This window comes from Panicum virgatum, chromosome 2K, assembly GCF_016808335.1.
Source record: "Panicum virgatum strain AP13 chromosome 2K, P.virgatum_v5, whole genome shotgun sequence".
Classification (NCBI taxonomy): Eukaryota; Viridiplantae; Streptophyta; class Magnoliopsida; order Poales; family Poaceae; genus Panicum; species Panicum virgatum.
The window spans coordinates 66,958,220-66,985,513 of NC_053137.1; the positions used below are offsets into that span (position 1 = coordinate 66,958,220).

At 48.0% G+C, this 27,294-nt stretch overlaps 3 protein-coding genes across 3 annotated transcripts; all 3 read right to left on the reverse strand.

The window, feature by feature from the left end:
* Positions 1 to 585: 585 nt before the first annotated feature.
* On the reverse strand, positions 586 to 6,348 carry LOC120694790. The gene is made up of 11 exons (XM_039978061.1): positions 6,049 to 6,348; positions 4,901 to 5,014; positions 4,088 to 4,239; positions 3,481 to 3,574; positions 3,182 to 3,252; positions 3,000 to 3,106; positions 2,472 to 2,593; positions 2,053 to 2,141; positions 1,741 to 1,800; positions 1,356 to 1,460; positions 586 to 1,132 (listed from the first exon to the last, which is right to left on the reverse strand). The coding sequence occupies exons 1-11, from the start codon at positions 6,251 to 6,253 to the stop codon at positions 1,016 to 1,018; spliced, it is 1,236 nt and encodes a 411-aa protein (XP_039833995.1). The 5' UTR covers positions 6,254 to 6,348; the 3' UTR covers positions 586 to 1,015.
* Positions 6,349 to 6,689: 341 nt separating this feature from the next.
* Positions 6,690 to 8,579, reverse strand: LOC120694791 (GDSL esterase/lipase At2g23540-like). Its single transcript, XM_039978062.1, has 3 exons — positions 7,590 to 8,579; positions 7,245 to 7,500; positions 6,690 to 7,142 (listed from the first exon to the last, which is right to left on the reverse strand). Exons 1-3 carry the CDS (start codon positions 8,238 to 8,240, stop codon positions 6,919 to 6,921), a joined length of 1,131 nt encoding a protein of 376 aa, XP_039833996.1. The 5' UTR covers positions 8,241 to 8,579; the 3' UTR covers positions 6,690 to 6,918.
* Positions 8,580 to 9,060: 481 nt separating this feature from the next.
* Positions 9,061 to 12,271, reverse strand: LOC120695609 (cysteine-rich receptor-like protein kinase 19). The gene is made up of 7 exons (XM_039978812.1): positions 11,452 to 12,271; positions 10,925 to 11,026; positions 10,672 to 10,853; positions 10,346 to 10,559; positions 9,918 to 10,155; positions 9,651 to 9,804; positions 9,061 to 9,534 (listed from the first exon to the last, which is right to left on the reverse strand). The coding sequence occupies exons 1-7, from the start codon at positions 12,269 to 12,271 to the stop codon at positions 9,241 to 9,243; spliced, it is 2,004 nt and encodes a 667-aa protein (XP_039834746.1). The 3' UTR covers positions 9,061 to 9,240.
* Between the last annotated feature and the right edge of the window lie 15,023 nt (positions 12,272 to 27,294).

The window sequence follows — 27,294 nt, forward strand, 5'->3', positions numbered from 1 at the left end:
GCTAATTAATCCGGCGATCGATGACAAGCGTGGCGTCGTCCCCGGCGAGAAACAAGGCACAGGAGGTCGGTTGAGGGATCCTTCCAAGCGAGCAAAACTTACGAATGCACGCGGCAAAATCCACGCGGCGGCGGCGGTAGAAATGAGGGGAGGGCAGCGCCGGCCGGGGGGCAAGGAGTGGGTGGTCGTCGGAGTTTATTTATATAGTGGAGACAAGCGGCCGGACGCCTTCTGACTGGGCCGTGTGTTGTGTGGTCGGAGGGACGCCGCCGGTTCGCCGGAGGGCGCGTCCGTCCCACTATCTAGCGGAGCGACACCGCGTCGTCGCCGACTCGCCCGCCGCGTTGATTTTAGACGGGGAATGAGATGACGCCCGTTCATGAGCCCAGCATATAATTAATTGTACAAACAAAAAACATATTGAATTGCACTCCCAAACTGTTCTCTCCAACCAATACACGTATTGCTCGTAACAAAAAAGAAATGATGTAACTTCAGGAGAATTGCACTCCTGAGTCTAGATGTAACACTATCATTAGCACCAATAATTAAAAAAAAAAGAAACTTGCGTGCCATAAAAACATGTTGAATTGATCTGGGCAAATTTTCATTCTCTTCAAAAAACTGGGAACATGATCCTTCGGAGGACCGCGCCTCCATATACAAAAACGATGTACTAGAATACAGGAAACCACATGCCTATAGGAGTAGGAAGAAAATCAATATTGGCACTGACATGGCATTATGACAACAGCTGTTTGTTGCATGTCTCTGCTTTCCGGTTCTAGCTTATAAAAAAAATAGAGAATTGCAGCTCAAAATCAATGTCACAACAGAGTGCGCCATCGCAACACACATGCTATATATTATCGGAGAGGCTAAGCGCTACACGTATCAAGCAAAATACACGGGGATCAATATGGCCGCGCGCTGATCTTGCCTGGCTAGCTGGCTGCCTGCACCCACGCCACAGAGCCCGTACTTGGGGTATCGTCTGCCAACCCGCCCTTCTTATCTACGCTGCTTGGAGCTGAGGGGTCAGCTTCTCCAAATCCACAGGAATGTCGAGTCCTGACTTTGTCAGACAATTGATCATCATAGGGATGTCCTTAATCAAAGCTTCCTCCATCGCCTGATAAATGCAGATACAATTAGTCGGTACACAGTTACATATAACAGATCTGAGGAATATACAGTGCTCAACAATTTTGGTACTAGTAAAAAATTGCCGAACTAGCACTTCCTAGTTAAATTACTGCCAAGTGTAATCCAATCTCACAAGGATATGATAGTTCTGCTGGTAACTACCGAAAGCTGGACTGTGGAGGAAACGAACAAAAGATCAAGTATCTCACCTTCCTATCATCTTTCTTCTGCCTTTTTATCACCTCTGTGGGCCATTCAGCAATCAGTTTTTGGAGTTCATCCTTCACAAATGGTTTCTTCTGATCAGGCAAATGCTACATCCAACCATAAATATTTCATCAGGTTAACATGTCATTTCAAGGCTTTATATGTAAAAAGCTGGCTACAGATTTTTTCTAGAATAAAATATTTGTGCAATTTTGGATAACATTTTAACATTTAAAATGTCAAAAATAGCATGAGCTGGAACAATACAGCCAGCAGAGATGCAGCAGGACATTCAGAGTAAGTAACAACCAGTTTTTATCCAGAAACAAGTTTGAATATACTGCTGGTGTTTAGCTATTCCAATATTTCAGTAATCCTGTGCCAAACCTTGTAAAGGAGTTTAGTCATGGCAGCGGCATTTTCTGGCTTCCAATCAAGCAGAGACCCCTGCAGCAAGATAACCATAGCGAGTCTGCAATCAGAAATCTGAAGCAAAGGACATAATCTTAAACAAATTACCAACAACACCCATTGGTCATGACTTAATTGATACAGTAAAAATACTGATAAATGTACTATTGCAGCTTAACATGGCACGTTGAAAAGCACAGACCGTTAGTCGATCTCACACCAAATAACATACGAAGTAATACTACAGTTGGCTTATTGAGTGATAATGTCCATTCCGGGAATAATTACCTTTGCACAAGCAAAACCTGTTGCAAGAGTGTAGTGTTTGACAGACTTGCCTCTTAGACTATTGATGTTCCAAATAGATTGAGAGTCACCTGCAGAAGCAGAAATAATATATTGAGAAAGCCTAAAAAAACTACACTATGTCACAACTACAAAAAACAATATATATGATTTGCCAAAAAAACAGACCATTTCATAAACAAAAAAAAAAAGATTTAACAACATCGTGACCCCTCCTTGATTAATCATAAAGATCAAACCATGCCACCGGGAATGAGCAATGATGCATATTCTGTCCATCCCTAACTATTTGGCTGAGGTACAAAATGGCAATGCACCTCCAACATACTTACACACCAGAATCTAGCCTTAGGCCGGCTGTCTAATTTGGCTGAGGCCCATAAAAGAATCAAACTGCTTACCAACTTTGGCGGCAAATTCCATCCAAATGTCAAATGCAGTACGATGCAGCTTGATGCCAGCCTTAACAAATCTTTCAGCATATTTCGAGAGTAAATCCCATCTATCAGCATTGTAGCAGATGCTGCATAAGGCAGTATAAACCCACGAGATCAACAACTGAAAGGAGAATGGGATCTAAAATCAAGGTAAAATGAATTATAAATCAATCACAATTCACAACAAATTCTTGAGGCTCCATTTCTGCAAAATTCACCTAGTTAGTTATAACCCTGGATCTCTAATTAAGTCCACTAATAAAGTTAACATTTCGAGAATATATTTTGTTAAGTACACCAGGACAAAGTGAATCAGAACTATATTGCAGAAAGATAGGCTGATTTTTGTGGTCAAACACTGTTATCGATTTTAATATCTCTAAGCTCTATTTACCATCTTTCACAATTATCTAAAAGGCAATAATATGAAAACAATATATGACCAATAGAATAGATTGTTACAAAACCAATTGAGAACAGATAACAACATACCTGAAGACTATATCAGCAGTGCCTGGTTGCAACGGCAAGGAATTTCTCCTAAGGACTTGCATTATGCTTTCCATTAGTTTAGTATCATTCAGCTCTTTAGCATGTTGCTGCAAAAGGAGAGGATCATAACCTCATAACCAGGTAACTAGGAAACTGTACAAGAGTTAAAATAAAATGAATACCAGTAGATAATGAGCAGAACCAATGGTTGGTGTGATTCCATAAACATTATGCTTCCATAAAGCCTTCAAACCTGCATTCATAAATCATAACATAAAACTGAATTAATGGGGGCCTTAAGTTAGCCTAAATTTTGAAGGCAGAATAGGACGTTTCCAATCAGAAACTAGGTCAAAGAGCTTTAATATGTCCACTATAGAAGAAACAAAATCGAAAAATGATAACACATGAAAGTTGATGTCTTCATGTATCAGACTAGATTCCATACAGAAATAGATCTCTTAGATACTTCAAATCATACCATAGTCAAGGGCGCCCACACGAGCACAAGCCTCAGTCACCTTCATACAGAGATGGTCATTGAAGTTTGCATTGATGCGAAGATTTGATAGTCTCTGAATCAAGGATAAGTACAAGATTAAGACAGGTATAGTGATAGAACAATTTGAGGACAAGAGAACATACTTGGTCATCGATGTCCGGAGACATTAGTCAGATATACTACTAAGTACTAACTATAAGGAACTAGCACAGAAATTATTCTTGTTAAGAATGTTCCAGCATCAACATCTAAATTTGTTTTGACAGTGCAGTCAACAAGTCCAGATCACGCAATCTTATTCCATATGTCAACATGACCAACATATAAAGAATACTCTATGTTAACTCAGATGAATTGACACTTCTTCACAGAATAACGAAGAAAAATTAAGGTACTTGTAACATACCCGCATGGTGGTGATGATACCAATGAATGTGCAAATATACAGACAATTGAACTGTAAGTTATACAATGTACTAAGCTGATTTGTACAGTAGTACACAAAATATACAATGACCACAAGCATAGTCAGCCAGAATAGCACAGAGAAGTATTATACATGTTTGAGGAAAATGAAGGAACTTACAAATACTCTTAGTTTCTGCAAAATTTGAAAAAGAAGTTTAATGTCCTCCTTATTGGAGCAGCTACTGATCATCGACCACAACCAGGCATTTGGAGGCATAGTCTCAGCTTCAACAGATTTTAACATTTTCTGGTACATCTCCTCTACAGCTTCTGTGGCCAACCATGACATCAGCAAATGGAAATACAATATTAAGAAAATAATCCAAGGAGCAGGCTAATGAGCATTAAGAAATCCATTCTATGTGTAGTTATAGTATATCTAATCACTAATTCATATCAAATGAAATACATAGCAAACTCAACCAAAAACCTAGCAGAATGAACAATGCCTTGCTTGTTTTACTCTGTGAAAGGTTTGGAGTTATCTGAAAAATTGTAACTTTACAAGAAACATAAACCTCTACTAGCAAAAACAAATGTCAAATCCACGAATCTAGCAAAGCCAACCAGGGAAAATGACCAGATCATACATAAACTTTAATTAAGCATCAGAGTCAGAAAACAGCTCTGCATTTTCTGCATTACAATCATGAATCACTTGCATGAGAAAAACTTAATTTAAGAAACTGCAAAGACAACAGGAAGATGTAAGGTACATTGATGAGCCAAGGTGGTAAATGTTTGGATACCTATGCAGGGGATCTTTTTGCTGCTAACTTAACAACAGTATGAAAAAGTTGCTACTTAATTTTGATAATGTTTTCTTCAAAAAACTGAATACGTTAACAAATCTAGCACAGTTTACAGGGCCAATGGGAGAACAGGAACTATGTAATGGCAAGAACAGTGCATAACAGTGTTCCAAAATGACCTGTAGGGTGATCCACGTCACTTGCTTCTGTTGAGAAATGAGCTGTTGCCATATGACGATGTACTGATTTCTCACTCAACCATTGTGAAGCCATGGTTGGCAATATAAGGTTACCTGGATTATTGAAAAACAATTTAGTAAAGATAGTTTCAATCCAAATTAATTTAATCAATGATATAATTAATTACCCCCATAAAGAATTATTTCACTGCAATAAATAAAGCAACTTAATGGTCAAGCTGGGGTACTTCAGAAGGTGTTTGTAACATCCTCTTTTCTTGAAGAAAAGTTCAATATAATCCAAACCACCCAAAACAATGCTCAAGATGGAAAAGAAGACAAGGAAGGATGAATGCCAAGCCATGACTCTGTACAGTTGATAGATGCTTCTATGTAACTAGCTGCCCCCACAAACAAGTGGAGATTGTTTAGAAATATAATAATCTTTTGTGGCAACAAATGCAGTGACACTCCAACTAGCTAAACTCACATCATCATTTCAATTCCCTAGTTATCCAAATTATTCAATGGCACGACGTCATATGATCGAAGCCAGGACACATATAACACAATGATTTAAATACTTAGTTCACTATTGGTCCCAGACTCACTTATGGTAGGGATTATCAAAGAAATGCTGATGAATTATTCAAGGAAATATATACTACATTCAGTGGCCTCACTATGAAAGGCAAGCATATAGTAGTGCAAGCAAATTAGTGCACTGTGAGGCAGTTGGGAGTCATAGTCAACCCAATTTTCAGCATATTGTCCACAAAGAGCTCACTGAAAATATCTCCCATCAAATCCGGCCTCTAAATGGAAACCACCATACAAATCAGCTAACTCCACAGAACGTCGCACGGACGAACATCTCTGCCCTCTACGCCCTTGAAACCCTCGCAAGCCCCTTGAATCAGCCAATCCCCAACCTTCACCACTTCCCGAGTGAGCATGAACACTCTTAAGTCTTAACATGAAACCCATGCGATGCGAGAGAGAACATCAACAACAAGGTTAGCACGCTGCTCTGCGCGCTCCCCACCAGTTCGACGAAATGCCGCGGCAGGCAAACCCGCGAGCAGTGCATCATCTGGATCACAACAACAAGACGATACAGTTGAGGTATTCGTGGTAAGAGAGCTCACCAGGCGATTGGGGGGCAAAGCAGGAAGAGAAGTCCCTGGCATGATGCCGAGAGGACGCCGAGGAGGGGACGCCGTGGAGATGGAGCAGGAGGGCACCCTCAGCGCCTGATGCGCTCGCGAGGCGAGGGCCCCAGAGAATGCCGGGGAGTCCGGAGGCCGCCGGGGACGCGATGACACGACGCGCGCGCGCGGCGGCGGCCTGCATGGCGGCGGCGGCTTCTCTCCGTGCGGCGGCCGGAGGGGAGCGAGCGAACTGGGGGGAGAAGGGGGAAGCGCACCAAGTTGGGCTGCGTCGAGTTTGATTGGGTTCGTATCAAGCGGGTAAATTGGGCTCGCCTGGGCCGTGAATTTTGTGTTTTGGGCCTAAACTGGCCCAACAAACTAGCCCATAATCAAATTTGTTTCAGAACAAAAAAAATTATTTCGGAATAATTTTTTAATTGTTCTAGCAATACAAAAAAATTGTTCAGGAATAAAAAAAAATATTCCGGAACAAAAAATAATTATTGGACCTTATGCGATGGTTTGACTGCCAGTAGTCCGGACTACTCCTAACGTTTGTTGTACGTTCTGGCCTAATCGTCCTTCATTTTATTTTTGTGCCGTAGAATCTAATTTTGTGGTATCTATAAAGTGATAAATGTCCCCAATAATGAGTCTCAATGTTTTTTTATAAAATGAAAGAAAAAATCGTATCTGCAATGAGCGAGGAACTGGCTTACAAAATTACACACACGCACACTCTGAAGTCTGAAAATTACATGGCAAAAGATTAGTTGAGCACTTGTCCCAGATGATACAGATGCAGGCGGGAATGGTGGAAGGGAAGCTTGACGTGGACGGCCAGCTTGATGGGCCGGGAAACCCAAGCTAGAGGGAGAAGAGCTTCCTGAGATTCATGGGCGAGATGTACTTGCTATCGCCGTCGACGATGTACTTGGCGAGCAGCACGTTGGCGGCCTCGCATGGGTGGTAGGGGTCCCAGAACACGTGCTTGTCCCGGGCGTCGCACATGCTCGTCGTCGGCCCGCACGGCACCAGGCCGTCGTAGGACCCGCCGTTGCCGCAGCACGCCACGCTCGCCGTCTCAAACCCTGCAAACAATAAGAAGCAAAGAAAAATTAGCATCTCATCATCCTGATCCTGACCTAGATCCGGCGATCGATTCCCCTTCATTCGACTGCGTGCGTGCTCACCGTAGTTGGGGTAGTTGGTGATGAGCTCCATGACGAGGTCGTAGACGTTGGCGAGGCAGAACCTGGCGCCGGGGAGGTTCCCGTTGAGCTCGATCAGCAGCTCCCGGAGCCTGCCATTGTACTGAGCGGCGAGCTGGTTGGGCAGCTTCACGCACTCGTCCTCGCCCACCCGGTTGATCGTCTTCTGGTACGGGATGCACCCCAGCGGGCCCACGTTCGCCACCACGAACTTGCGGGCGTCCAGCGAGTACAGCCTCTGCATGCAACCATCAGTTAGTTAAGGATCGATCGATCGATCGATCCGCCATTGCTGATGCTGAGCGAGTGATCAATTGAAGCACGCACCGTGAGCTGGTCCCGCAGGTGGAAGATGAGGTCGTTGATGAAGCTGTCGGGCGACTCGGAGATGCGCGTGCCCGTGGAGAGGACCGGCATCAGGTAGTTGTTGAGGAAGTCGTTGGAGCCGACGGTGACGGAGAAGATGGCCTTTTTTCGCAGGAACTCCTTGGCCCTGTCCCCGCCCAGCAGCTCGTCCAGCTGCCGCTTCGTCGCGTTGAAGTAGTCCACCTGCAGGTCCATGCCGATCCTGTTGACGAAGATCTTGCCCGTCGCGTTCAGTATCCCCGCGCCCCCCGACGCGTAGTTGACGCCGTTCAGGATCGCGCCGCCGCTGGTGTTGGGGGCCAGGAACGGCGGCGAGTAGTCCGCCTGCCCCAGCATCTCGCCGATGATGTCGGCGATGGTCCGGCCGTTGGTGAACCGCCCCGTGGGCATGCCGCCCGACGCCGCGAAGTCGATGCCGTTGGGGGTCATGTTGGCCTTGGACAGCGACGGGATGTAGTTGTTGTTCCCGGCGTCCACCAGCGAGTCCCCGAAGATGAAGGACGCGCCGCCACCGAACTCGTCCACCACCTCCCCTAAGTCTCTCGCCAGCGCCGCCGCCGCGCAGAGCGCCGCCGCCACGACGATGGCCATTGCCGCCGCCCTGCAACCCATGCTTCTGGACTTGTGCTGGTTGCAGTCAGTCAGAGCAAGCTAGCACTGAGCTGCTGCACAACACAGCATCAACAACATATATAACTCGATCGACGATCGTTGCAGGCAAGGTACGGGAGGAAGCAGGGGCGTGGCCAACGATGGAATGGAAGTAATTGATCGGATGAGGGCACCCTGGCTGGCTTATCAGCTCAAGATCTCCAAGGAACGAGGAGAGAATGAAAAACTCGATCGATCGCCGGACAATATAATGGAGGAAATGTTCTCGATCGATCGGCCGTGGCATCATATGCTTGTTGATATGGGGAGGAGAGTCAGAGACATGAGACTCGGGGAGTGAGCGGGTGCAGGTGTTTGGTTTGACGGATGCGCTGCGGGCAGTGAGCTAGATATGGTAGGTAAACGAACAAGAGTCCTATCATCGATCGGTGGTCATGTCGCCGTCGCAGCTCCGACGTGTGACGGTCAGCAGGGTTGATGTGAGTTTGGCATCCGATCCACAAAGGAAAGCTGGGCTGGTGGTTAGGTGGCGGTTAGTTTAGGTGGCCTGAAACAACCGAACAGGGTCTGGTCTCTGTTTCCTTGGACAAGAGTCATCTTGGCCCTTCTCTGATACTCCCACGAGATGCAGATGCCCCTTTCATTTCATTTCATTTCATTTCAGGATTTGGTAAGAGTCTCGGCTCTGAAAAAAGAAATCGAACGTGATTCTTGCTGCCTCGTTTCCTGCATATATATCTGCTGCGTCTTCTTGCTTGTTTGGTAGCTCTGTACTCTCTGAAACTCTGATGAGTACGTACTCCAGGCACGATTCCTGAACTGCAACTGCAATGCTCGATTCTGAACTACTACGATGCCGTCAGTCTTCTGGTCCAAGCTGTCCTAAATAATGTTATACACGAGGGAACATATGAACAGAAGAGACTACAGACTACAGGCCACCACGTTGGATGTCAGTATGCTACTGCAACATACAGTATATACAACATGAAAGCAACTGCTATCTCGACAGGGTTATGCTAATGCTCATGTCGCAGGATGCCGACATCTCCGTGCCCACGGGGCGCACGTTGAAGTAGGCCGGCTGCTTCGGCTCCGGGAGGACCGCGCCCTCGCCGCTGCTCAGCATCTTGACGACCTCATTCATGGCAGGGCGGTCCTCCGCGCTTTCCTGAACGCAGAGAAGGGCCACATGGACGTATCTCTCCATCGTGAAGTGGTATTCGTCCTCGTTCCCTAATAAACAGCGATCGACCAGCTCCCGCCATTGCCCGGCTTTCCAGAGCAGCCAAGCCTACAAGAAAAGAAAGTTAGATCGCAAAGAGGTAATTCTTTTGCTTTTTTTTCTGATTAGCTTTTAGTCTTCTATTCTATGAGCAAGGGAAATGATTTATTTTCTAGAGTACTAACATATGCGATGAGCTTGTACAATTTGCCATCGTATCTGTAGGACCCAGTGGTCATCGTCCCGCTGATGATCTCCAGGACCAGGACGCCGAAGCTGAAGACGTCAGATTTGACAGAGCAAACTCCATCCGAGGCATACTCTGGAGCTATGTAGCCACTTGATCATGCCAAACAAAAATATTTAGTGGACCATACACACAAGTAAACTATACAAATTATACTAGTCAACTTGAAAATGTATGCAGACTGCAGTGGGAGCGAGCTGCTTACTGTGTGCCTACAATTCTAGTGGTGTTTGACTCGGCCACGCTGGAGCTGAATATCCTAGCCATCCCAAAATCTGAAATTTTGGGGTTCATCTCGCTGTCCAAGAGAATGTTGCTAGCTTTGAGATCCCTGTGGACCACGCAGAGGCGTGAGTGTATGTGGAGGTAGAGAAGCCCCTGCGAGATCCCATCGATTATATTCAGACGTTTAGGCCAGTCTAGTGACACTCCTTCTTTATTCTCTGCAGAAGCCAACTGCAGTTAGATTAAGAAAAATAAGAATAAAATTCACAGATTTTTATCTTATGAAAATTTGGTCTGCACGGTGTTTTCAAGGGGGGAAGATGATCTTTTGTAGTTTTCAAATGTAAGAATTTTTCAAGGTGAAAATTTTATTATGGAGAAGCTTTCAAGGTAGTCTTGTTGGCATACCGAAGATGATGAGGTCTAGGCTTTTGTTTGGCATGTACTCGTAGACCAGAATCTTCTCGTGCTCCCCTTCAATACAGCAGCCCAGCAGCTTGACTAGATTCCTGTGCTGAAGCTTTGCAATGAGCTGGATCTCGTTCTTGAACTCTAGCAAACCTTGTAAAGAACAGGGACCAAGTCTTTTCACTGCAATTTCAAGCCCATCAGGCAACAGACCCTGACAACGCCAAATATATTTTACTTAGTTATAACAGTTCTTTTTGTTCAAAGATAGAGCCAGGACTTAATGTGATGTTTGAACATCACTACAAACGACTTAAATTAAATACCTTATAGACAGCACCAAAACCACCTTGTCCAAGCTTGTTTTCAATTGAAAAACCATTTGTAGCACCTTTCATCTGAGAAAAGTCGTAGAGCGAAAACCCTGAGTTGCCTTCTTCCATTCTCCATAGATTGACCACACTTTTCACAGCAAGAGACAACCTTCTTAGCTCCAACCTAGCAAGTTCTGATCACAGGTAGAAATTCTATAATTCATGTTCAGCCAAGAAGGGATTTTTGTGGAAGATTCTTTGTTACCTCTTCTCCTTCGTATTTTGATCCATCTATGGAGAAGAAAACTAGCAGCCAACACCAATACAGAGACAACCGCTATGGTCGCCCAGAGCCAAGATTTGCTCGCTGCGTAACGACAGTCAAAACCAAATAAAGAAATTAGAGTTACTAATGAACTGTGGGATAACGTGTTCATGTTGTAGTGAGATGGAGAGGATCCAAGCATAAAGGTCCAGGGGTGCTGTAGTTAATTTTGAAAACTTTGATCCCTAATTTACAAGATAATTCTGCTTTCTAAAAAGCAGAGTTAAAATTATTTTTTAGAAGAAAAAATACACAATATAATTGTTCCGCAACAAAATTACCCGAATAAAAACTAACTTTTGGCACTTACAGAAATGATTTTATTACAAAGAAACACTTTCAAATAATTGCACTTTCGCCTAATCAACATTTATATTTTTTTTGCTAAAGTGTACATTTAGGTTATATATTTTAGTAGAATAACCAAAACAAGGAATAGGAGGGCAAGAAAGGGAGCAAGCACGTACGTTTGGCCGGTTTGGGCTTGTGCAGGTCGACTGACAGGTCGGCTGTGTTGAAGAAGGTGTCGTCCGTCTCGTAGCGCACCGTGCAGCGCGGCACCAGGATTCGGCCGCCATGTTGCCCACTGGGAAACGTCGCCGGGAACGCCGAGATGAGGCCGTCGAGGCACGCCCGGCACCGCTCCGGCGGCATGTCCACGGTGCACTGCACCAGCCCGTACAGCGTCAGGCGCTGCTCCCCGAACCGCGACCGCCCCGTCGCGTACCTGTCCGGCCTCCCCGCGGCGATGCCGGCGATGGTGGTCACCAGCTCCTTGACGAGCCCGTCGAACCGCCGCGCGGCGTCGGCGGGCGCCACGAAGTTGGTGTTGTTCCCCGCCCACCGCGGCACGTCTCCGTTGACGTCGTCGCCGGAGAGGCGCAGCTGGTAGCGGTCGTAGAAGAGCGCCACGTCCCTGACCTGCCGGCCGCAGCCGAAGGCGCTCTCGGAGTCGTTGACGGTGGTGCGCAGGGCGTCGCCGAGCCCCCGGGCGCAGGCGTCGCCCGTGAAGTCCCCGCGGCAGAGCGCGACGCCGTAGGCGGCGTCGGGCGGCGCGCCGACCGCGCCGGCGGCCGAGCCGTTCGCCCTGGCGCCGGCGACGAGGATGGCGGCCAGCGCGTTGAGGTTGGACCTGTAGGCGTCGCTGCTCGCGTTGCCCGCCGCAGGCATGCCGCACTTGTAGCCCAGGATGGTGTCCTCCGCGCTGGCCGGCGGCACCAGTGTCGCCGCGAAGGCAACCAGGGCGACGGCGAGGAGGAGCAAGTGATGGACGACGGCAGCCGACATGCTTCTTCAGGTATGTTGATTGAAGACGTCTAGCTAGCGTAGCAGTAGCTTAAGGTAGTTGCATTGGCATGGAGGTGAGCGATGGAGCTCTTATAAGCAGTAAGCTTGCTGTTGGGCTTCAAATTTGAGAAATTAGTCTGTGGCACATCCCCAAATGGTGAATTTGTGCACAACACACTCCACTCTTTGAAATTGTGCACAACACACTCTATTCTTTGATTTTTGTCTCCAACACACCGCAGCACATAAAAGGTCTTCTTTGCCCTTGCAAAAATCGGGCCCACCCGTCAGCTCTCTCCCTCTCCCCCGTCAGCAAGGCCAGCGCGCGCTCAAGGCCGGCGGCGGCGCCTCCAAGGCCGATGTGGCTGCAGCAGGCCGTCGGGGCAGGCACGGCCGGCATGGCGGCACGAGTGCCTGAGCTCCGGCGTCACGGTCGGGCACGTGCTCCAGCGAGCCGCAGGGCCGCGCCGCCCTTCCTCTGCTCCCTCTCCCCACGAGGCGCGCCAGCCTTGGAGCTCGCCGGGGTAGCGGGTGGGGCGGGGCAGTGGATGGACGGACGGCGCCCCCCTCCATCCTCTCCCTCGCCGGCGCGCCGCCACCGGGCCGGTCCGGACACCGCCGTGTGGGAGGGACGCTAGGGCGGACTGCCGCCGGGATCTGACGCCGCGCCGCCCGCCGTGGACCGCCGAGCGCGCGCCGCCGAGGGAGCAAAGGAGGGGCGGTGTCGTCGTCGCGCGCCTGCCGTGGCTCCCGCGCCGGCCAGCCGAGCGTGCGCCGCCGAGGCAGCAGGGGAGGACCGGTGCCGTCGTCGTCCCGAGCGGGTCCCCGCGACGGCGGGGCCCGAGAGCAGGCGCCCTCGCACGGGTCGTTGGCCGCGGCGGCGAGGTGGCGTGCCTGGGCGTGGAGGAAGGGGCGGCGCGCAGGGAAGGGAGGGAGGGTGCCGCCGCGAGGCCCGCCGCCGGCCCGAGATGGAGGAGGGCGGGCGACGGCGAGTGTGAGCACAGGGGGAGGGAGGAGCAGAGGGCGGCGCGAGCTGGAGGAGGGAGGAGGAGGGAGGGCGGCCGCCGCGACCGCTCGACCACCGCGAGCTCGCAGGCCCGGCCCCGCCGCCGCGTCGGGCTCACGTAGGCCACCGCGCGCCGGCGCTCGCGCAGCCCGCCGCGCGCCCGGGCTCGCGCAGGCCGCCGAGCCGCGAGGAGGGGGCGCGCCGGTGCAGCTTCAACCTTCAAGTGCCACAGCCATGGAGGAAGGAGTGAGGAACGAGGAGGGGAATGGGAAAGAGAATGGGAGGGAGGGGTCGTCGCCTAGTCACAGGATTCGGAGTGGATGCCCGGTGGCGCGGGCAGCAGCAGCTCCGCCCTGCCGGTGGCTCCTTCGGCGCCGATCCGCCCCGGGCTCGAGCTCCCCGGCGACGCGTCGCGGCTCGGATCCGGTGGCCAGAGATCAGGTAGTGTGCTGGCGGGGGAGAGGGAGAGAGCTGACGGGTGGGCCCGGTTTTTGCAAGGGCAAAGAAGACCTTTTATGTGCTGCGGTGTGTTGGAGACAAAAATCAAAGAACGGAGTGTGCTGTGCATAATTTCAAAGAGTGGAGTGTGTTGTGCACAAAATCACCATTTGGGGATGTGCCACAGACCAATTTCCCTTTAAATTTTGGCTACTCCCGCCACTTGATCATCGTCGCCGGGCAATGTAATCCAACAGCATCATCAGCGACGACGACCTTGGCACAGTTGACCAAGATGATAATTTTGTGGAAGAAGCGCTGGTTATTCGGTTGCTTATACTTTTATAACGATAATAACGTACGTAATCATACAGTATGTATAGCTATCACGCGAAGACGAAGATTGAAAATACTGTGGCTGGTTGACAGGATCATGCGTCGATGAAGCTAAGGCCGGCGTCGCGTTGCACAGCACGCCATTGCATTGCCCTCGGAGGCAGCCGCTATCAAGATGAGCTTTCCATTGACTTGACGCCACTAGTCTGATTATAAACTGAGCGCGGTATTTGATTCTGCTTCCATGGTCTCAGTCCGAATCGTCTCTGATGTGGAATACAGTATTAATTAAATTCAAGGAAAACATCACCGTCAGCCGCAGTTGTCGACGAACTGGCAGTTCCTAAAAAAATTTCTACAGTATCCGTCACATTTAATATTCGGACACATGCATAGTGCATTAAATATAGTTAAAAAACAACTAATTACACAGTCTAACTAATTAGCACGAGATGAATCTTTTAAGTTTAATTAATCTATAATTGAATATTATTTATTAAGTAATAACGAAATGTGCTACAGTACCAAAACCAATAACTTTTCACCAACTAAACAAGACCAAGCTGTAAGAAATTGCGCGGCTTGTAATTGGGTCCAAGTGCCCCCGGTGTCGTCAGAAATCTGTACGAACTGAAACAATGTCCCGAGACCCGACAGACCCGCTCCAGTCCAGTCCAGCGATCCGTAGACTGCAGCCGGCGCGGCACTGATCGAGAGGAGCACGCCATTGACCTGACTTGAGGTGCACTGCTCCAGCTGGTCTCGTGGTTTTCTCTATTTTGCTCTGAACAACCACGGTAGGGTGGTGGTTAATTTCCCGGCAGCATCACCATTCACCAGCGAGGAATAATCAAGGTCGCCACTGGCCCTGTCATCCTTCATCGACCATGAAGTTGTTATTGGTTTTTTGAAAGGGACGAAGTTGTGATAGGTGGATAGATAGAACTAGAAGAGGCTTGAGCTGCGAGAGCTAGGACGATCTTGGACTAATCGACAATTTGACAAGATCCATGAACTGCCAACAAGGCCCGAACACCGTCACCGAGGAGGAAGAAATGGAGGCGCCCGCAATGCCACGGAGAAATAATGGAATCTCCGTGGGCCTTCTGCAGCCCAACCCAACTCGCGATGGGCTCCTGGTATTTGGGGCTGGGCTGATGACCAAAAGCCGCGCATTGAAAATTGCTTGGAGGAAGCCGCCGCCTCGGGAGGGAGGGGAAGGGCTGCCGGCATGGAGGGAGAGGATCATAAGAGAGAGGTTTTTAGGTAGGAATTGCCAAACTGGAGAGACCGAGACAGAACGAGGGAAGAGGAGAGATCGAGAGAGTTGCGGCTGCTTCGGTTTTCTCGCAGCTCGTTATAATACAAGCACCATTGTTGCAGAGCAAGTCCAAGACACGTCACAAATCACGCACGCACTACAAGCTGATGAACACAAGCGAAGTGAAGCACACACAAATCGCCAGCCATGGGTGACCTTCCCCTCTACCTACTCGTGATCCCTCTGCTCCTCGCCATCCCACTCCTCTACTTCCGCCACCGGTCGACGCACAGGCATAGCAGCAGCGCGCTACGTCTCCCCCATCGCCGTGGGCGCTGGCCACATCCACCACCTTGCCGGCGGCGCGCTCACGCACCGCGCGATGCGCCGCCTCGCGCGGCGCCTCGGCCCGCTCATGCTGCTCCGCCTCGGCGAGCTCCCGGTCCTCGTGGCCTCGTCGGCCGACGTGGCGCGCGAGATCCTGCAGGCCAACGACCTCGCCTTCGCGACGCGGCCCATGAGCCCCACCGGCAAGATCCTGCTCGGCGAGGGTAGCTACGGCCTCGTGTTCACGCCCTACGGCGACGGGTGGCGGCAGCTCTACAGGATCTGCACCACGGAGCTCTTCAGCGCGCGTCGGGTCCGGTCCTTCCGCGGCGTGCGCGAGGAGGAGGTCTGCCGCCTCCTCCGGTCCATGGCGGCGGCGTCGGCAACAGCCTCGCCGGTGGTGAACCTGAGCGAGATGGTGTCTGTGACGGAACCGCCAAATTAAAACTCTAAATTAAGCGTAATAACCGTCATTTGAACACATCGGGCGCATTAGCTTAATGGTTTAATTTGGCAATCCTTTCGCAACCCACGGCCCGATCGAAACAACACCGGTAGTCCCACGCGAAGGTGGGCGCAGATGGTACAGGCACGACAATTACTAGAAAATACAAAGGAGATACAACCAAATACAAGAGCTTTTACAAACTGAGTTTAGATACACAAATATCTTACATATTTTACATAATTCAACTACTTAACAACCTTTACAATGGTTAGCCATGCCAAATGGAAAAGATCCTACAATCCTACCACTACTCTGGTTCAGCTCCTATTCAACCGGTCAGACCGGTTCTCTCAATCGGTCAGACCGATTGCACTCGGCCTGCCCAAACCTACCGGTCAGACCGGTCCTTCCGATCGGTCAGACCGGTCCAAGCAAAACAGAGGGGCTGCACATACTGTCCTCAAGCGTGCAACCTGCCCATGCCCTAACCTAAGGGTCTCGCTCCACCACCTCCCACCCCTCTGCATCCCGGCGGATGAACTTGATACAGCAGGGGCAGAAGTCAACGTCTGGGTGTCCTAAAATAATTGTGGCAACAAACCCTGAGTATACTAATACTCAGCAAGGCTTACCCGACTATGGGTATACATAGCCCATTATCTAGACATGCACGGCTATTTGGCTAGTGGTTTGTTTTGCAGAAAAAGCATCTATAGGTGGATCCTTACTTTCAATGTTTTAGCCACATATTTATATAGATAGACTATCAACAATTGTTTGTATATCTAAAGCAAGCATGTCGGAGCATTCAATAATGATTCAAATTAGTATCCTCATATATCACTAACATTCTAACTCATTTCTACGAGGCGACAAAGAGATCAAGGCCCTCATATCTGCGAGACACAGCGAATCGATCCGATTTAACCTTGCAAGGTGGACCTAACCAACACGGCACGCATAAGCCCCGTCGGACCACACGCACCAGCCATTCCCCTCCCTACCTCGAACTACAGGACCGCCCCACCATCATATGGTCAGCCGAGCTCAACGAGAGACCACCAAAAGTAAAAATATGCATCTCACTTCTCTGCGACTACTCGACTACCCCAGGAGGTGAGATGGAGTCCTGTACTTTCGAAGCAAGGCAGTACTAGGCTTACCGGTTTTGACTATCTCCTACTCCCGGCATGCGGTTAGTACAATTCAATCCCCGATCAGCACTGCCACAACGACCGGTCCTTAATCGACACAGACGGGGCTAAGACAACCAGGAACCCTGTCCTGCCGCCATACCTATACACCATCATCATTTCCCGTTCGGTCTCAAGTTTACATCAATTCCACATTGCATTACACAACTCAATACTGAAGTACATAAATAATTAAACGTCTCGCGAGTAACCGGCAATTACCCGACTTCTGAAACATCCTATATCTCGCGAGTGCCAAGAAGTCACTCGGCTTCTACCGAGTCCTATTAAGCATGACATCGCTATCGACCTATACACACTAGTATAAACTCAAGGAAACATAGGGATCATGCAACTAGGATTCCAGACAACTCCTAAAACCTAATGCACAAGTAATTAAATAAGCATATATATATAGTGGATTATAAGTTAAAATAATAGGACATGCACTGGGGCTTGCCTTCGGGCTGCTGCTCGCTACTGGAGTCGACTGGGCCTCAGGCCGGGTGCTCGTGAACCTCCTGCTGGGCTTGCTCCAGGTGCTCCTGCGGCTTTGCGATCACCTCGTATACGACTCCTTCGGCGGCGGTGTCTACACGTATGCACATGACATGAGAATGCATGCAGTATGATTTGTAACTTTGAAACAAGCCTAAACCGTATACACACACCACTACCCGAGACAACCTGACATCCACAATTCTGCAAATCCCGGAATATCCGGATTTTATATCCAAAATATCCGGATTTTCTGGAGTATCCGGGTTAATATCCGGAGTTTCCGGGTTTCCTACCATTTTGCCCCCAAAAATCAAAATTCTGGTTATGGCAAAACTAACCCCCAAAAACCAAAACCCTTCTAGACCCTAGTAGAGTGACTCATACGGAAACGATTGACCCAAAAGAAACCACTTAACACACCCTAGAACGATCAATCCCTTTAGTCCTAGCTTTTTGTACCTTGAGCAAGCCTCTCTTGCAAGAGAACCTGAGAATGAAACCACCCCAAGGTGGAATACTTGGAGGAGATGATCCCCCGCACCGATTTGAGCTTCTTTGGCCTTGGGAATGGATTTGGAAGGAAGGATTTGGAGTTGACACTTGATGCGCTAAGGAATAGAGTAGATAGTTCGTATGCCCTAATTATGTTCTATAAGTTATGTGGCATCTAAATATCTATTTTATTCCAGCACTTCCAGCATTTACTTCTCGTTAAACCTTACTTTTATGCATAACTACTATTCTGTAACGACGCACCTACGCTGAGGTAAGTAAGGTGAGTATTCTGATAGTCCTTAGAATAGCCCACGTGTTTCATACGTGCGCGGGTCCCGTATGTTGAGCATACGAGGAGGTGATAAGGCTCAATTCAAATGAGCCTGTCGCTATCTGCCGCCTGATATGGAGTGCGGATTTCTGACCGTGTGATTGTGATCACGGCCATCTCGTAAGGCAATGTTACGAGGTGAAGACTCGTTATGCAGTTGGTCATAATCGTGTACCTTGGGACACTTGTACCCTTGGGTGTCCCGTAAGGCGATTTGTACGGGAAGTGAATACGTTGCTTCGGTAATGTATGCAGCGCTGCCCATTCAGCGTCGAACGTTTGGGTGCCATCTCTATAGTGGATGGTAATGTATGTGTGAATATGTGGAAAACTGCATATGCGTTACCCGTGTGGCGTAGGACACATGGGGGCCGTTCGTGTGTGCTGGCACGAAGGGTCCAGAAATAGATATTTATATCTCTCTCTTGTTGTCCTGGTTTGTCTGCAGGAACACTAACTACGTAAGCACGTTATGAATCCTTGATCGTAGGAACGACTAGTATATATAGGGAGAGTACGTAATTGTGCCACTAGTCGTCTTCGTATACCATAATTGGTAATTGTTTGGGTGAGAACGATAGACCGTGCATGCATCTTGCATTTTTGAGTTGGTTGGTCGCTTCGTGGTTAATAATTGTGCAACCTTAAGACTGCAACGTTTTAGCTAGCCGAGTTACCAACTTGTTGTTCAACCCGATTAGACACGGTTTCAACTGAAGCAAACCATTTTGTTCCCTTGGTGAACCATATCGCGAAGGGGACGATTCATGCTGTGTGTTCATATTAATTATGCACATTCTTTATTTGCATGGATTAGTCCCGATAGCGGAATGGCTAACCAAGGGATGGTGCTTTTGCAGATGGGCAATAACAACGCTGCTAACCGTGGAAATGAGGGTCAAGGAGCACAACCACCACCGTCTCCCTCCTTGACTCAGGCTATTGCGGCTCTTATCGCCAACCGCAATGAGCAGATCGAATTGTTGAGGCAACTGGTGCAAAGTAATGCTGGCAGAGGTCGACAAGCACCACCAGCAGAAACTGACTACGTCGGTTTTCTTGCCACCCAACCACCTCTGTTCCACAAGGCCGATGATCCCCTTGAGGCAGATGCATGGATTCGCACCATAGAGGACAAGTTTGGCATTCTGAATTGCACAGAAGTGGACAAGGCTGCCTTTGCAGCGCAACAGCTGAGAGGCCCGGCAAAGATATGGTGGGCCAATCATTTAGCTATGCAACCAACAAAGAGACAGATTCTCTGGTCAGAATTTAGAAAGATTTTTAGGGCACATTATATTCCAGAAGGTTTCATAAAAGTGAAAGTGGAGGAGTTTCTAAATCTAAAACAAGAGAACAAATCAGTGATGGAATATGCCAACATTTTCAATCATCTTGCACAATATGCTGCACATCACGTAGATACCGATGAAAAGAAGCAAGATTGTTTCTAGAAAGGGTTAAATACCGAGTTACTCATGCGTTTAGCAGCGAGAACATTTACCAGCTACAATGACTTGGTCAGTAAAGCTATCCTCCAAGAAGATGCGATGTTGAAGCATGAGAAGGCAAAAAAGAGGAAGAAAACACCTATGGGGTCTTCGGGGAATGTTGTGCAACGCCTACGCCTGGGGTCCACTAGTTTTTCCCAAACTCAACATCAACTACGACAGGGGATTCCTAAACTTGTGGCTCCTCCACAATTGGAGCAAAAGAAACCCGTATTGCATCATGTTTTTCGCTCCCACCCTGACCCGTGCAAGCATCACCTAGCCGAGGGTTGCCATCACTCGGAGAATATCTGTTATACTCCATCCAAGCTGAGAAAAGGCTCTAGCAATACAAATAAGAAAAAGAAGGCGCCGTATATTAAGGATAGGTGTGTGAGTTACACCATTTGTGAGGACGTGCCAGAAGGGGAGAATGTGATGGCAGATATATTTTCCCTCAATGATCATCCAATTAGGGTTCTATTCGACTCTGGTGCTTCGCATACATTTCTTAGTAAGGCTTGTGCAGATAGGCACGGATTGAAAATTGAGTGCATGAACACTTCATATAAAATTCAATTCCCAGGTGGTCAAATAATCACAAACCAAATGGCAAGAAAGGTACCAATCAACTTGGCTGGAAGAATCTTTCCGACCAATCTTATCATTCTCCCACATCAAGGGATTGATATCATATTGGGTATGAATTGGATGAAGGCGCATGGAGTTGTGTTGGATACTCAGGCGCATGCTGTTCAGATCAATTCACGTGCACATGGTTCTACGGTGTTACTTTTGACCAAGTACAAGGCACACAATACAACCATAAATAAATTGGAGGGTAAAAGCTTAGAGGAGATACCTGTAGTGTGCGATTATTCAGATGTCTTTCCAGAGGATTTACCTGGACTGCCACCTGATCGGGATGTTGAGTTTGTTATTGAACTCCAACCGGGTACAACACCTATCTCTAGAAGGTCATATCGGATGCCACCGAATGAATTGGCAGAATTGAAGGTACAATTGCAGGACTTACTGAATAAGGGTTTCATTCGTCCAAGCTCATCACCGTGGGGATGCCCAGCTTTATTTGTGAAAAAGAAAGACCAAAGTTTGAGGTTATGTGTTGATTACCGACCTCTAAATGCGATTACCATCAAGAATAAATACCCATTGCCTCGCATTGACCTTCTCTTTGATCAGTTAGCCGGAGCTAAGGTATTTTCTAAGATAGATCTTCGACCCGGTTATCACCAAATAAAGATCAGACCTCAGGACATACCAAAGACTGCTTTCTCCACTCGCTATGGTTTATTTGAGTACCTAGTCATGTCTTTTGGATTGACTAATGCTCCAGCTTATTTCATGTATCTTATGAATTCGGTTTTCATGCCTGAGTTGGACAAGTTTATTGTGGTATTCATTGATGACATCCTGATATACTCCAAGAATGAAGAAGAGCACGCCAATCACCTTCATATTATTCTTCAACATCTACGAGAGCACAAGCTGTATGCAAAATTCAGCAAATGTGAATTTTGGCTTAAAGAAGTTCCTTTCTTAGGCCATGTCATATCTGCAGAGGGTATTTCAGTTGATCCAGGAAAAGTTCAAGATGTGTTGGATTGGGAGGCTCCGATATCAGTTAAGGAAATCTGCAGCTTTCTAGGATTAGCTGGGTATTATCGTCGATTCATCCCAGAGTTTTCAAAAGTTGCTAAGCCTATGACCGAGCTACTCAAGAAATGTGTCAAATTTCATTGGAATGACAAATGTGAAGGGGCTTTCCATACTTTGAAAAAGTTTTTAACTTCTGCACCTATCCTGGCTCAACCCGATACATCAAAACCATTTGACATATACTGTGATGCATCTGGTACTGGTATTGGTTGTGTCTTGATGCAGGAGAACCGAGTGATTGCATATGCGTCTAGGTCACTCAAACGCCACGAGGAAAACTACTCAACTCATGATTTGGAATTAGCTGCTGTAGTTCATGCTCTGAAGATATGGCGGCATTATCTCTTGGGTAGTCCTTGTCGCATCTACACTGACCACAAGAGTCTTAAGTATCTTTTTACTCAACCTGATTTGAACATGCGCCAAAAGGCGATGGTTGGAACTGATCAAGGATTATGAACTTGAAGTGCATTATCATCCGGGTAAAGCGAATGTAGTTGCGGATGCGCTAAGTCGCAAAGCTCACTATCATTGCATCTCAGCTATACCATTAAGCGATTCTCTTTGCTTTGAAATGGAAAAGCTGAACTTGAGCATTGTACCACATGGCACACTGGCCCATCTAGAACTCACTCCTACTCTTCGTGATCTAATCATAACAGCACAAAAGAAAGATAAAGGAATAAAGGAAATTCGGAGGAGATTATCAGAAGGAGATTCGAAAGTAAGTTGTTTCCACCAAGATAGTGAGAATGTATTATGGTTTACGAACCGATTAGTGGTGCCTAAGGATTTTGCGCTCAGAAAGCAAATTCTTGATGAATCTCATACCTCTCGACTATCAATTCATCCTGGTAGCAACAAAATATATCAAGACTTGAAACAACAGTTTTGGTGGACTCGGATGAAAAGAGAAATTGCCAGGTATGTGTCAGAATGTGACATCTGTCGTAGGGTCAAAGCTAGCCATCTCAAGCCAGCTGGAACGTTGCAACCCTTGAGTATTCCTGAATGGAAATGGGAAGACATCAGCATGGATTTCATTGTCGGTTTACCCCGAACTCAAAAGGGTTATGATTCGATCTGGGTCATTGTAGACCGCCTGACCAAATCCGCACATTTTCTTCCAGTTAAAACAATCTATCGGGCAAGGAAGTATGCTGAGTTGTACATGGATCGCATCCTATGTTTACATGGTGTGCCAAAGACTATCATATCAGATCGATGGACCCAGTTTGTTGCTCGCTTTTGGGAACAATTGCATACTTGTTTAGGAACTCGATTGATCCGCAGCTCAGCCTATCATCCTCAAACAGATGGCCAAATGGAGAGAATTAATTAGATTTTAGAAGATATGCTCCGCGCATGTTTATTAGTCTATCCACAGAAATGGGATCAATGTTTACTATTATCGGAATTTTCTTATAACAATAGCTATCAAGAAAGCATCAAAATGGCACCATTTGAAGCCTTATATGGTTGTCAATGCCGTACGCCTCTGAATTGGTCTGAAGCGGGGGAAAGAACTATCTTTGGACCCGATATGGTTCAAGAAGCTGAAGAACAAGTCCGCCTTATTCAAGAAAATTTGAAAATTGCGCAGTCTCGGCAGAAGAGCTATGCTGACAGAAGGAGAGATCCACTCGTCTTTGAAGTCGGTGACCATGTATACTTAAAAGTATCACCTTGGAAAGGCGTACAAAGATTTGGAGTAAAAGGAAAGTTAGCTCCCCGCTACATTGGTCCATACCCAATTGTGGAGAGGTGTGGTCCTGTAGCTTACCGGTTGAACCTTCCTGCAAAATTATCGGCAATTCATAACATCTTCCATGTGTCCCAATTAAAGAAATGTCTAAGAGTTCCAACTGAATCTATTGACATGGACACCATTCAGTTAGGATCTGATCTCACTTATCCTGAGCATCCTATCAAGATTATTGATCGCAAAGATCGAGTTACTCGTCGCACAACCAACCGATTCTACAAAGTTCAATGGAGCAATCACTCCGAAGAAGAAGCTACTTGGGAGAAAGAGGAATTTCTGAGATCCAAGTATCCGGACTTTTTAAACGCTCATCCAGGTATTTCCTCTTCGAACCTTCTCGCCTTATACATTCTCTCGTGTCTGAATCTCGGGACGAGATTCTTTTAAGGGGGAAGGCTGTAACACCCCGGTGTTAATGTTTACGCTAATGGAGTGTTTAATCGCTAATCATGGCGTAAACACGTCGTTAGCGTTAATCGTGTTCGCATAGTAAACATCATTTTAGCCGTGTTTGACCCCGTTTTTCTTGATGATTCGAGCATCAAATCAACTTTCGCCCAAAAGCAAAGTTGTAGATCTTCTATCCCTCTACAACTTTTATTTTGGCCAAATTTCATGTTCCCATATGAAGTTTGGAGTTTTGGGTGGTCAAACATTGCTCAAAATCTTTTCAAACGAATTCAATCCGGTTACTGGGCTCTCCAGTGAAGCCGTACGCGCACCCATACCGCGACCCCGCGTCGTCGCCGGCGACGCCACGCGTCGGCCGTCGGCAACCCTCGTCCGCCGTGCTCACGCACCGTCCATATCTCCCACAAAGCCGTGTCCGTTTTCTCCTCCTCCTTCTCCTTCGTCCTCGAGCCGTGCCGAGCAGAGCCGAGCAGGCCGCCACCGGCGTCCAATCTGGCCATCCTCGCCACCCCTGCTCGATTCTCCGCGCCCCAAGCCGCACCACCTCGCTCTCCACCTCCACCGCCCCTCACTGAGCCCATTCGTGCCGCACGCCGGCCGAATCAAGCTCCCGACCGCCGTGCCGCCATTGCTGTCATCCCCGAGCTCCGCCCTTCTCCGTCGAACCCCCACCCCGGTCCATCTCCGCCCAAATCAAGCCCCTGGTGAGCTCGGCTGCACTCTCCTCTCCCTTCCCGACCCCTTCCCCGGCCGAATCTCGTGCCATCGCCACCGCAGCACCGCCGCGCCGCCGTGGCCGCACCGCCCCCACTACGCGCACGCCGTGGGGCCGCCCTGCACTGGCCCGCGAGCTGCTGCCGCACGCACTGCAGCCGCCAGCCCCCGCGGACCGCGACCCCGCCGCCTGGCCTCGCCAAAAGGCTCCCGCGCCGGCGGAACGCCGCCGCCGACGCCGCGCCGCCGCTCCTGCCCGCGTGCGCCGCCGCCGCCGCCGTGCGCACCCCTGCGCCCCAGCCCCGCGCGCGCCCCCGCACCCTCGGGCCACCTTGGCCGCGGCTCGGCCCAGCCGCTGGCCGGCCACCGCCGGCGAGGCATGCCGCCGCCGCGGTAGGCCTGGCCGCGCGCCGGCCACGGTTCGAGCGGGCAAAGCAGAGAAGGGAGGGGCGAGCCTGGGCTCCCTTACATGTGGTGCCCCGCTGTCAGCCCCCCTTTTTTTTAGTGTTTTGTTTTGTTTTGTTTTTCTATATTTTTTAGCTGAAAGCTAGGAAAAATTGTAAGAAAATATAGAAAAGTGAGAAAAATGCAAAATAAATTTTTTTAGGTTTGTAAAATTGAGATATTTAGAAGAAAAATGCTCACGCTTGTGAAATGTCACTTTTGCCCCTGCTAAAATTATGGTTTGCGTTTAAGCTAGTTGATTTAATACCGGTTTTTCTGCGGCTCTAAAAATTATGAAATTTATTCAGTAGATTACTTTTTGTATAGGTAGTCCACTGAAAAATTTTTAGGTGCATAGCATATATGCATGTTTGTGGATCTATTGTTGCTCAGTTTCTTTTGCTAGGGCAAAATTAATTGTTTTCCTTTTTGCAATAAAAGTTAATAAATTTTTTCTTGCATGTGTTGTCGTTGTATTTTCATGCTAGTAAATTGTTGCTGCTTTATTCATGTCGGCAAGTTGAGGTCCTACACGTGTTTTGCTCCTAGCCGCAGTTTTCCTTTTTGCGCTGCCAAGTAATCTTTCTTTCGGAGTTACCTTTGCCTCGTGAACACTTGTATCATGTCATTGCACCATTTTAATTATTGCATGGCATCCTTTTTCATACGTGTAGACGTCACGAGCGAAGCCGTCTACGAGTTGGTCGCTGAGCCGATCCAGGAGCCGCAAGCAGGGGAACCGCAAGTCGAAGCAACAATCGAGCCAGATCCAAAAGTCGCTAACCCCGCTGACTTGCAAGGCAAGCCCCGGAGCATAACCTCTATTTTCAGTATTCAACGTTATTATTTAAATATTGTGCATTAAGTTTTATAGGAGTTGAATGAAACCCTAGTCTGCATGTTTCTCCCTAGGTACCTCTGGGTCTCTATTAGTATACAGGCACCGTTAGAACTGCTTTGCTAATTAGGAACCCGGTAGAAGCCGAGTGATTCTTGTCACTCGCGAGATATAGGTCATGTTACTTATGAAAAAGTTGTTGGAGAATGAATCCTTGAGAAAAAGAAAGGAAAAATGGAGACCGGGCGGAGATGGATTTGGTTATGGATATGGAAGTTATGAAAAGTGAGTCTCCGCCTGTGTCGATTGAGGACCGTACCGTTGTTGGCACTATTGATCGAGGATTGAACAGTACTAACCACATGCCGAAAGTAGGAGGTAGTCGAAACCGGTAAGCTCAGTACCATATGTGCACCGGTAGCCGGACTTAATATTGTCTTCACTAGTGGAGCTAGTATACAACTCATGGCTGACCCTTCGATGGTATCGGTGGGGCTAGCAGTCCCGGGTCGCAGGGCAGTTCGGTTATTCGGTGTGCATATGTGAAGAGTTGCCACGTAGGGTCCGACGGGGCCTATATGTGACGTGTGTGTTAGGTCCACCTTGCAAAGTTAAATCGAATCGATTCGCCGTGACTCGCGGATATGAGAACCTTAATCTCTCTGTCACATCGTAGTAAATGATGGAATTGGGAATAAAAACTTGAGAATATGAGTTATGGCTGTGGTGCTCTGAAAAGATAATGTGATCAACCATGTGTGCTCTATATGTTCAGGCAAATCTAGTCGGTTTTTGTATAATAAACTTGAGCTAAAATACTGAAAGTAAAGATCCACTATTAGTAGCTTTTCAGCAAAATAACTCCAGAGCCAAAAAGCCTTACATGTTTAGGAGTCGGCTAAGTATATACCAATAGTCGGGTAAGTCTTGCTGAGTATTAGAATACTCAGGCTTGTTGTGTAATATATTTTAGCAGGATGTGTTCCGGAGGACTTCGAGGAGATCTGCGCCTCGTGGATCGGTCAACCACTTCCTCCCGGTTGGTTGGTCGAGTGGGTCCCGTCTTCTCCGTGAAGTCGGGCAGGTGAGCCTCACATCAGTGGGCAAGATGTGAAGTTCGTCTTCTGTGACATCGACGTTATCTATCGTACTGAATTCTCGAAGCTTGTTTTAAACTTTAAACTACTTTCCGCTGCGTTTGAACTCTGAGTTTTAAATTGTAAAGCTGGCTTGTAACCACTTTTTGTAGTTTAAGTTGGTACTTCTGTTTAACTCGGGTTGTAAATGGTTTTGAACCTTTTGTTGCCGGTAATCATCTGTGCTCGTTTTTTTTGCGAGAGTTCCT